General features: G+C 41.5%; 1 protein-coding gene across 1 annotated transcript; it reads right to left on the minus strand.

The window, feature by feature from the left end:
• Window positions 1-1,853: 1,853 nt before the first annotated feature.
• Window positions 1,854-3,092, minus strand: b3gnt7 (UDP-GlcNAc:betaGal beta-1,3-N-acetylglucosaminyltransferase 7; the record flags this gene model as incomplete). Its single annotated transcript, XM_079221602.1, has 1 exon — window positions 1,854-3,092. The coding sequence occupies one exon, from the start codon at window positions 3,090-3,092 to the stop codon at window positions 1,854-1,856; it is 1,239 nt and encodes a 412-aa protein (XP_079077728.1).
• Between the last annotated feature and the right edge of the window lie 8,381 nt (window positions 3,093-11,473).

Consider the following 11,473-nt stretch of genomic DNA (forward strand, 5'->3'; position numbering starts at 1 on the left):
CCAATTGCTTATTATTGTTTCTTCCCCTTATTCTGATTAATTAAACTGTCTCTGCGATGTTTGACCTCAAGAGGAACGTAATCTTTGATAGTGAACGATGCGGCCGACCACACCGGTGAATGAAGGCTGCAAAGATGATTAAGCGCATTTTCTTCGAAAGGTTTACTCCATATGACAGATTACCAAGATAAATCTTCTTGAACTATGCTTCCGTGTTGGCAATTGTCATCACTGTCATGGTGCAGGATCCAGAAGTGACCGCTCCTTAACTCCTAACCGTCTTTATACAGGCAGACAGAGAGAACCGAACATACTTGTGGCTAAAGTTGCTGACCATTGATAAAATGAGTACACCATTATTACTTTTTGGCTGTTTGAGCATAGTATGTTTTCGTTGTACGGATACCCACATGTTAACACTCAACACTATTGTTAGAACACCTGTTGTGGATGTTCGATGCTGATAACGGCAAACACCAAAAAAAAACAATCCACGACAGATTTTCAAGGACAAATGTACTGTCAAGAAGTTTATTTACAAATGACATTGGATGTACATTTTGATTTTCATATATTTACATTACCTAGACATAATCATCACCCGCTACACCCACAACATTCAGCTACATAATCATGAGCATCCCATTAATATGCTCATCTGACGCTTTAAATTAAATACACCCATCCCACATTTGCCCCCTTTTATTGGGGATTAAATTAACATGTCATGTACTCGTACCAGCAATAGTTTTAGTTCACAGTGTCTTTGTAAAGCCCTCTACCAAATCCATGTCAAATATATCAGCACATTCTAATCCACTGACAGCAAACATGTCAAAAAGAAAAAGTCCAGTAGTGTAGGAGTGGGAGACATCAGTCACATTCCCAAAGAAAAACAGCGCAAAGACCTATCTATATCATACAAACGTGATTCAAATCTCACTTCCATGTACTGCATATGAAGACTAATGGTATCCTGGTTACACTGAGAGTAGAATAGGCGACCAGTGATGAAATCAAAGGATCGGTTTGGCCCATATCACTGAGGTAGAGAGAGGTGTTTCATTCTCTTACTCAATTTGAGGCCAATGCAGCATGCCATACTGCTCCAAGTGTGAAACTATGTCACACGTAGTACAAACCCAAGATGTTAGCATGGCAAGAGGCTTTTGAACCCATGACCTCAGGGCACCAACTAATGTAACTGCCCTTTTATTTTTACAGTTTAACTAAACCAAACAGTATTTCCCTGCTATCTCAAAGACACATTATGCTACAAATACATATTCATGGTTCTGTTTACCACTCGTCCTCATAATAATTTTTCACCCTACATTTTTGAAGTCTATTCACATTAATGGGTTCGCTATCATTGGTGATTTGATGGCAGCTCACTGCCACAAGGTTTCTGGACCAAGAAATCCTTCTACCGTATCCAACAGGAAGGAAAGAGAATGATAGGTGTTATCTGTATCTGGATATGATCAGGCTGAGACCTTTACAACCATTATGTCAAAGAATAAAAAGCCTGTAATTGAGAAGTAAGTCCTCCTTATTGTGCCCGTTGACGCAACAACTCAACTTAGGTTGTTGTCTCTGAATCTGCGTGCTGACAGTGTGAGTCATTCAAAATGCCGATATAAATACACAATTCTACAACCTTTTAAAACTCTGAATAATTTACTTGACTTTTGTGGAAAAATGGCAATCCTGCACAGAAACAGTAAATTTACATATTGTTCATGGTCCCTCCCCCCATAAAGGAGGGTTTATCGGGACTCTCGTGCGTCATAGCATCCACCGAGGTACAGCTCAGCGTGTCGCTGCTGTCCGTACCCGGTGCTCTCGTCAAGCTATAGGATCACCACTTTCTGTGAGCAAACAAGGTCACTGTTGACCAGATTCCACATGTCCATGAGGTCCGACGGGAGCAGCTTGTGCACCACAATCATGCTCTTGAAGAAACAAGGTTCTTTGTTCAACTTACTGTTCTTATTTCTCACCAAGCCAAACGTCTTAAAGGCGTTGTGTTTTATAGGAGTGACCTGAAGCACCTCCAGACACATGCCCAAGAAGACGTCATCGATGGGGTAGAGCTCCAGGGTGTCTGCCACCCAGTGAAGCCTCCTTGCCAGAGTCCCACTCATCAGAAAACCCCCTCCACCTGCATATGGAGGGTAGAGTGTCTTATTATATAACGCCTGGGGGATGTAGTATTTGTTCTCCTTTTTACGAATGGGCCTAGCCTTGCCAATCACATCCCCCACAAACAGGTTGGTTGCGTCGTTGCTGCTTTCTAGATACTCAAAGATGTTCTCCACGCTGACAAAGACGTCATCGTCCCCCTTGAAGACAAAGCGTACAGCGGGGCAGTAAGTGTGGAACCACTTGAGGAAGTGAGTCTCCTTAAGCGTGAGGTTGAAAAAGCTATCCAGGAAGTCCCACTGGAGGATATCCCTGAAGATGTAGTCCTCGTACTCCACTAGCTTCTGATGGTGCACTCCCTCTGCCACACTGGAGGGTTTACCAAGAAGAAACAGGGTCTTTACTTTTTTGCCATCAACCACCTGCTCTTTGCCCCAGGTTTTTCGGATGACCTCCCTTCGGTCATGCTGAGTGGCCACAGATTTGATTACCATGAGCAAATATACATCCTCTGTGCACTTCTCTGGGTGGTTGAGGAGCATGGGAAAGTAGCGGCAGTGTCGGTAAAGCATGAACTGCTTGAAATTGTCCTCCAGGCCCGTGAACCATTCCTGACTTGAGAAGTTGAGGTTGGCGGTACAGTTGGAGTTGGTTACGTCCCAGGTTCTGGGTCTGCGTTCCTCAGTGATCCTGGGCCGCTGCGTGTTGGCCGCAGCTTTAGGCACTGGCAGGCGTTTGCTAGCCTTCCAGAAGCTTTTTATGGGCGTTTTGTCTTCCCCGGCAGCTCCACGCTCCGCTCCCTCAGAGGCTCCCGTGCGAGCCTGCCTCTCAAGTTCGAAGGGAGCCCCGATGCTGATGCTTCCTCTCTGGACAACAGTCAGCGCTACCACAGCCAGAACGAACATGACACTCCCCCTCTTGTACACCCTCCAGCGATCTCTGTTCATCCTGGGGGAAGACAAATGTCACAGACGGCACTCAGAGTTAGCGCATTTAATTATCAAACTCAAATACCTATTGATAGACGGAAAGTCTAACATGAAATCGTATAAATATCATGTTTGACCGTTTTACATATGTAAAATGTATATGTTTATGTCAAACGATGTACTCTGACAGACATTGAAATATGAGATCAGACATTTATCAAAGAAAGTGGTGTTGCTGTTCTTTTTCCTTTTTATCCCGAAACAAATGTAACTACGATAGTAAGTGTACCAAGACCAGCTAAATAATGTAGTTTTTCCAGTGCAAAGATTTGAAATAATAAAAAGTATAAAAAATAGAGAAAAGAAGAATACTTGCTGTTTCATGTACAGTAAAGCGAAGAAGGAAACAATTGTCATCACAAAAGGTTCCCACATGTTAACATGATATATATATATATATATATATATATATATATATATATATATATATATATATATATATATATATATATATATATATATATATATATATATATATATATATATATATATATATATATATATATATATATATATATATATATATATATATATATATATATATATATATATATATATATATATATATATATATATATATATATTTGCTGGTCCTTGTGTAGCCAGTAAATCAAAGCAAGGTTGACATCCTACTATGATCACTGTGTGCTTTCCCTCGAACTACGTTTTGCATCGTGCATTGTGTTGCATTGTTTTCTCCTTAGATGGTGTAATGGTCTTACCATGGTTTGCTCTAAAAACAAATGGCATGCAGATATTTTGTTACCTTAGTTTTTCCCGTAAAGTATCACTTGGCACTTTTTCGTAAACCAGTGTCACTCGTGGAAGAATAATGTGGAAGTTACTAAAAGAGTAGTAATCCCCTGGAGCTTCTCACATTTCCAACGTGCCATGTCCAGACCCCGGGGACACTCAGGGGGGCCGCAAACAACCGCAAACAATATCAATCCTGACCGATTCTGGAACCACACTAATGGCTCATTATTCTGTGTGTGTGCTAAAATAAGCTCTTTAATTGAGTTAAAATAGGCACTTAATTTACAGAAGTTGGAATCTTAATCTGCCTTAATCCGAATTTGTTTAATATAGTTGACGCCTTAATAAGTTTCAAGACAAAAAGAGGGAATAGGACAGACTGTGAAATGAGCTCGCCGTGAAACTGTTCATCGTGCCTACAATGAAGAAGACGCACTTACATTTTCTCGTATGGTTTCGATGATCCTGAGGACAATAAACCCACAAAAATACGGATTATTGAGTCCGGGGACGTGGGACGGCTTGAGTTGATGTCGCTTCGGCTGTTGGGCAAATTGCTAAAATAATCCCGTTGAAATGTCGGTAGCTCGGAGCAGAGAGCGTCTGGATGCAGATGTGCGCGCTGCGGTGCGCGCGGAGGAGGACTGCCCTCACTCCTAAAGTCCGGCTTGTTAAAGGCAAGGCTGGAGTTACGTAGAGATCACACACACGTACAAGATGCCGCGGTGAGGGGAGGAAATGTCCGCTGTACACACAAAGGATTTACTCAATTTGTATGCTGCTCCATCATTTCTTAAACCCCATAACAAAGTCAACACTGCATTGCATTTGTTTCTCCTGCATCAGTAGACGTCTGCTTTTTCCGTTTGTATTATTACGCATCCGGCATCATTGGCTTGGTGGCTTTAATGCAGTGGTTGTCAAACTTTTTCTGTCACGCCCCACTTTGGAGGAAGAAAAATGTTCGGGTCCCACCGCCCCAACAGAATTGTAACACAATGGTCCAACTTTGTGTGACTCCTCCATCTGTGCTTTTTGAAATAGAATAAAGACAATTGAAATTCCTTTCAAGTAAACCAGATTGCTCCATCAGACAAAAACTAACACCATTTGCAATCACTTTGTTAGAACAATGCAAATAAAGTTATATCTGTGCAAAAAATAACTAATATTTTTTAAAACAAATGACCTATTTTGGCTGCAAATAACCTGTTTTGCACTGAATATATTTTCAAGATAATGATAACGTTCAACACGTGCAAAACAAAATGAGTGCAGATGTGTGAGCCATTATATTGTATCAGTATTAGTGGCTGCAGTGAGCTGCTTTCCTCTACAAATATTTTTTAAATAGGGTTGTAGATTTGATACGGCCTCTCAATTCATGCTCAATGTTGAGCTGAGATCTGTTTTCTGTTTTGAGAGATGCAACAGCAGAAAAGCCGACCTCACGGACATCTCACGGAGGTTGGCTTTTAGCAAAACACCAAGAATCCAGCATTTTTTAAAATGTATTATTGTCCAATCCCCCCTTATATTACATAATTAAAAATCCCAAATATATAATCTATCAGACACACAACACAAAGACAATACTATAGTACTTATTCTACATGTGTACTGCTACCACATGTTACAAGGTAGTAGTACCTTGTAACATGTGCCATACGTTCACCATACTTCTCTCCCTCATATTGCCATTATCATATCTGTTTCTATACTGTGTGCTATGACTATATTGTATAGCCACTGCAAAGCAAAGAATAGGGAAGTTTTGTTCCCTATTCTTTGCTAAACTATTGTTTTGCATACACACCGTGCACTGTGTTGCATAAAAAGACAGTCAATCGTGAATGTTTCCTCCGTACATGTTATAATGGCCTTATCATTGTTTGCGCTAAAACAAATGACATGCAGCAGATGTATGTTGTCCCCTAAAGAATCCCTTTACGTTAAATGCATAATGTGGTGTTGAGGACTGCTCTCACTCCGATGAGATCCGGCTGGCTAAAGGCAAGGCTGCAGAGATCACATACACACACAGGATGCAAGGATTATTATGCACACAAACACTTAAAACTAGCTAAACAAACATAACCACCCAACCCTTACTACAGGACCTTTATGGAGGACACCATTGTTTGTGTCCTGTGTGAAACCGAGTTAACAGTGTTCTTTTACTTTACTTTTGTTAACGCCTAACCAAGTAAAAGCTATAAGTAAACCTACATTCAAAGTTTAATTTGAAAAGAGACCGTCTCCATCGTCCAACCTATCGTCATAGTTTGAACTCAAATACTAGCCCCCCAACCAGCGACGCCTTCCTTCCTGATGAGCTTAACAACTTTTATGCCCGCTTTGACAGGGACAACCAGGAGGCGGAGACCATCAAGACTGTGTCCCCTGCAGACCACCAGCCCCTCCCCCTCTCCCCCAACGACGTGTGTGCTGCGCTTAGCAGGATCAATGCACGTAAGGTTGCTGGCCCTGATGGCATCCCTGGACGCATGCTGAAGGCCTGTGCTGGGCAGCTGACGATGGTCCTGACTGACATCTTCGACCTGTCACTGGCCCAAGCAGCCGTACCCACATGCTTCAAACTCACCTCAATCGTGCCAGTGCCAAAGCACTTCACTTCACCCCCATCATCATGAAGTGCTTTGAGAGGCTGGTCCTGGCTCATCTCAAAAAACGGCCTACCAGCCACACTGGACCCCCTCCAATTCGCATACCGCCAGAACAGGAGTAGGACGGCATCTCCATAGCGCTTCACTCCGCCCTCTCCCACCTGGACAACAACACCTATGTGAGAATGCTGTTCATTGATTTCAGTTCAGCATTTAACACTATCATCCCCTCCAAACTGAATACCACACTAGGTGAGCTTGGCATCAACACCTCCCTCTGCAGCTGGATACTGGATTTCCTAACCAACAAACCCCAGTATGTTAGGTTAGGCAATCACACCCCCTCGACCCTCACCCTGAACACTGGCGTTCCACAGGGCTGTTATACTGTTTATACTGTTTATCATTGTATTTAATCACCACATTGCAAACTACATTTCGTTGTCACAGTACTTGTACTATGTGCAATGACAATACAGTTGAATCTGAATCTGAACTTTTATGGTGACCACGTTTGCCATAAAACAAGATTTGGTGATGGTTTGTCCTCAATACAGTACAGCTTTAAGTAAAGCAAGGTCAAATATATAAATAAATATTAAAAAAGGAATCATAAAGCAAAGAAGGAACATTGTCAAAGTGTGTAATTGCTCAATGGAAACTTAAGGAAGTGTAATTGTGAATTTCCTAGGTTTATATAACCTTTGGCCCACCAGGAACAACCTCAATAACTAACAGAGTAACAATGATTTACTTAACTATTAGTAATATTTATATGCTGTGTGCTTTCCGATTTGCTGCTAACTTCAGCAAGAGGTCCTGGTTAAGGAGCAAACTCCTTGGGTTTTTATTTGCTCAACATCACAGGCATTCTGTTACAAAGGATTTCAAATACTTGACGGGCTATAAAAGTGACATTTGATGTGTCACTTTTATAGCCCGGGTCTGAATAATGGTCATGACAAGGTGAGGCTTTTTATGAATGCATTGCTGCAACATGACTCCCAAAGCCTTGTCTACATTTACTGGAAATCAAAAGCAAGACAAAGTTTTGTTTTCTCTGAAATTATACAATCTGAGAAATCCCAAAGATACTTTAGCGCCAAAATATGAGTAAAAGACTGTAAACAAATGTCGATGTTGTTTCTCTCAGATGTGAAAACAAATGAGGACTGGTGATGTGGTGAATTCCAGCTTGCACAACTGTGACCACCACAACCGCACTTAACCCTTGTTTTGGCAAACTTGTGTTCTTCCGACTCTTTATGGTCTGGGGAAAGAACAACAAAATGTCTCTCTGTGCTTCAAAACAGGATTGTTTCAGTCCGAACACAGCTGCAATCCAAATTCTCTCCTTCCTCTCCTTCTCTCTCTGTTTCCTGGATACAGCCAGCCATCCTTCTCAGGGCCATGTGCATCCTGTTGCCTTCTGGCGGTGTTTTTTCCCGTTTTGGTTGTTTTTTTCCTCTCTGCAGATTCAGGCTCTGCAAGTGCTGTAGAGGAGTGAGGTGGTGATGGATACCAGAGTCCCTCATCTTTCCCTTGGCTAGAAAGGCAGCGTTTGTCACTGATGTCGAACAGAGGCATCAGCCAAGGAAAACTAAGCCCTACGAGCACAGTGAGTCAGTTGCACATGTGGCTGGTGTCAGGATATGACCACGCAACTGCAAATGTGTTGATTTTTCATGCGGAATTTCAAATTTATCTTCTATAAGTTGAGCTTCCTTGACAAATGTCAAAACTCCATTGCATTACAGTTTTCAACTGTATCCTAATTCCATCATACGAAATAAATAGATTGCTCTCCAAACACGTGTACAAAAATCAAAACCAAGATATGAAAAGGTTAATGATTGTTCTCTATCTGACAAAACCTTTCCGTTTCACGATAAATGAGCAACTGTGATATGATAGCAGAGTTGTACAATTACACAATATGACTAAGCCATGTCCTTCCCTGCATCACCCTGTCATTGAAAATGTCCCACTCAGTCAACTGCTCCAGTTCACCTTTTGTTGTGGTTTATGCAAGTATGAGGAAGTCAAGGTGAGCTGGAGGGTTTGGGGTGGAAAGAAAAATAGACTGATGTTAAGAAAAGGAAAATCTTGCCGCTACTTCTGGCTCAGAGGAAGTCTGTGCTAATCCTTTGTTGGGTTTAACACACCTGGGGGACTTGGGTGAAAATTACCTTTTGGTCTGCTCGACTCTTGTCAAGACTCTGACTGGATGAACCAGCCTCAAAAAGTTCAAGTGTCCCTCCTCCTTTAGATAAGTGAGGGGCCCTATAGCTGCTAGCTCCCCAGTCACCATGAAAGAATTTACTGCTGGGGAAGAAGACGTGGCTTGAGGGGATATTTTTCTTCCCTCTCCCTCTTTTCCTCTCAGCCGTCAACTGAGGATGTTCTGATAGAACAAAGGCGATGTGATCAGGCTGTGTTATGAATGTCCCGGACAGCTGTGGCTATAGGTAAACACCAGCCCCCTCTCTAAACACCTAGAGGCCCCTATGGGTTAAAAAAACAAGCTTTAATAAGGTCGCCAGCACCTAGCTACAAAAGGCAATCGGAAATACCCCTTATCACCCAAAAATTTGATTACTTATTACTGATTTTGCAGGCTACGATTCCTGGCTTTTGAAGTGCTGACACACCTTCCTGTTAGTTTCAAATACATGACTGATTTACTGAAGTGTCCCATACACAAAGTCACAAGAAAGATATCAATGATTTACATGATGTTATTTTGGGAAACCTGGTGTGTTCACTCTGTGATTGGGATCTTGCAGCGTCCAGACAATTTGAGAAATTGACGATAATCTTAATTGACTCCCATTTACTCACTATAGTTGGAGCTAATTTCTTGGGCTCCACATCAGAAGTAGTTGTTTTGTCATTTTCTGTTTTCAAGGTCAATTATGAACCATCAAACATTTAGACTTGACCCTCGTCTGGTGTCCTCCTCGTTTCATTGTGATGCGCTAAACTCATTACTGCCACCTGAGGCTGGAGGGCTGAATACACCCGAGAGGTTCCAGAGAACCGCAGTTGAAGCAAAGATGCTTTATAACAAAGATGACGCATAACAAGCTCTGCCAATGATTTGAAATGGTATCCACTTCCTGTCTCCTAAGAGGGCATTTCCTTGAAGTGATCGCTTCCCTCCTGCCCCCAACTTGTTTGAAATTGTTGTGAACATTGTGTGGATGGATGGAAGCAGATTGGATTATATTTGCATAATGTATTTATATTTTTAATTTATAAGCTATGTGGGTTTTCACAAACGTTACTTGCCAGATCGCTCAAGAGTGTGTTGCTCAGAATGTTCAGAAGACATGTGGCTTGTAAAAAAGATTTACTTCTGTCGCTGTGGGGCAAAATAATCAATCATGATATATATGTAATAATGTGTTCTTCCATTTGAGTTCATATTTAGGACCCATCCAATGGGACTCTTCAGTGGCAAAATCCATATGACACAGATACAGAAAACTGACTCTGTCTTCTTTCTGAATTGTCTCTGAGTGGATCTTAGAGTATTAACTGTTGTTTTCAATTCAGAGAATCAGCTGCCAGGCTTAATATCAGAAATGTTGGTGTCGGTACAGACAATAAACCCTCGGTGCATGCAGGAAATCCCAGAGGAAAGCAGCCAGCGTGGCTCGCTGGTAAACTGATGCAGTTATCATCTGTGGCAGTGATTAATCGGTTATCCCCTTCCTGTTCAAGAATCTACAGCCTTACACAGACATTTACTGTGTCCCATAAAACATGCAAACCCACAGTTTTGTTTTGTTTGAGTCTGTACACACAGAAAAGGTGTCTGCGTATTCACGCTAAAAGTTAATAGGTAGTTTGTGAGGACATTCCTGAGAATGTCAAAAATATAAAAGGTGAATTCCAAATAGGCTTTAGCCTTTGGTCTGTTTGTTAAATGTCTCTTTAACTTTGACAAAAGCTTGTTTTTTTTTAAAGGCTCTGGCAAGAATGCCATCTTTCGATTTGTAATGATGTTTTTTTAATGAACCTGGAAGGAAAGACACACAGCTTTGAGTGTTTACGACCAAAGGGAAAATGTGGGGGTCACTTCTATCTGTCCGTTCAAAAGGACCAGTCAGGAGGAAACAGGAGGTTCAGGAGACGGAGACACTGAAGCGCTGGGCTTTCTCGGTTGGCGTCACCTTTTATCAGTGCAGCACATGGCTGTCTGCTGATAAACAAATCTGAAATGGGTGACACTGATCCTGATGACAATTAGGACTCTTCAGTAGAGGATGCTCCTGCTGTTGAAGATTTGACTGTCTTAAAAAAAGAAGACAAACTGGGTCTTAGTTTTGTAGCTTTGGCCAACATTCCCACCGTTATGATCACATTTTCTCATCAGATTAATTGTAGAGATACAAGGATGTGGTCCGTTTTCTCAACATAGCCTTACAGGAAATGCAGAGCAGGGTCATAAACAAGTCTCCAGGTTACGAGAAACACTTTTTTTACAAGTAAAGTCAAGGTAGAAGGTTGAATTATTACATAATCTTGCTGTGCCATTGCATTTGATGATAATCCAAATCCACTTTTGTTTGCAATTTCAAATGAAATATGGGATTTGGATATATGGGTTGGATTTGTTTGTCTGGCAGCACATGATGCTCACTCTAATGAACTCTGTTGTAAAGCCGTGCTGTGGGCAGTTGCTTCCTCAGATGAGTGAATTGGTATGATGACCAAAGGGTGCTTACCGAAACTACAAAGACCCAGGTTTTAAAAAGCAGAACTATTTTTTTAAGACATGACAATCTTGATTGTGTTCCTGGATAATCATGGCCAGCTTTACCTGCAAGAGGGGACCCATTAAACCAGGTTCCTCCAACTCAATTGGTAATTATTCCATGCTATATTTTGGTTCAACATTTGTTGCAGATTTATTTGATTTAAGATATTCATTTAGGATTATGCAACATA

Source organism: Taurulus bubalis (genome assembly GCF_910589615.1).
Source record: "Taurulus bubalis genome assembly, chromosome: 7".
NCBI classification, from domain to species: Eukaryota; Metazoa; Chordata; class Actinopteri; order Perciformes; family Cottidae; genus Taurulus; species Taurulus bubalis.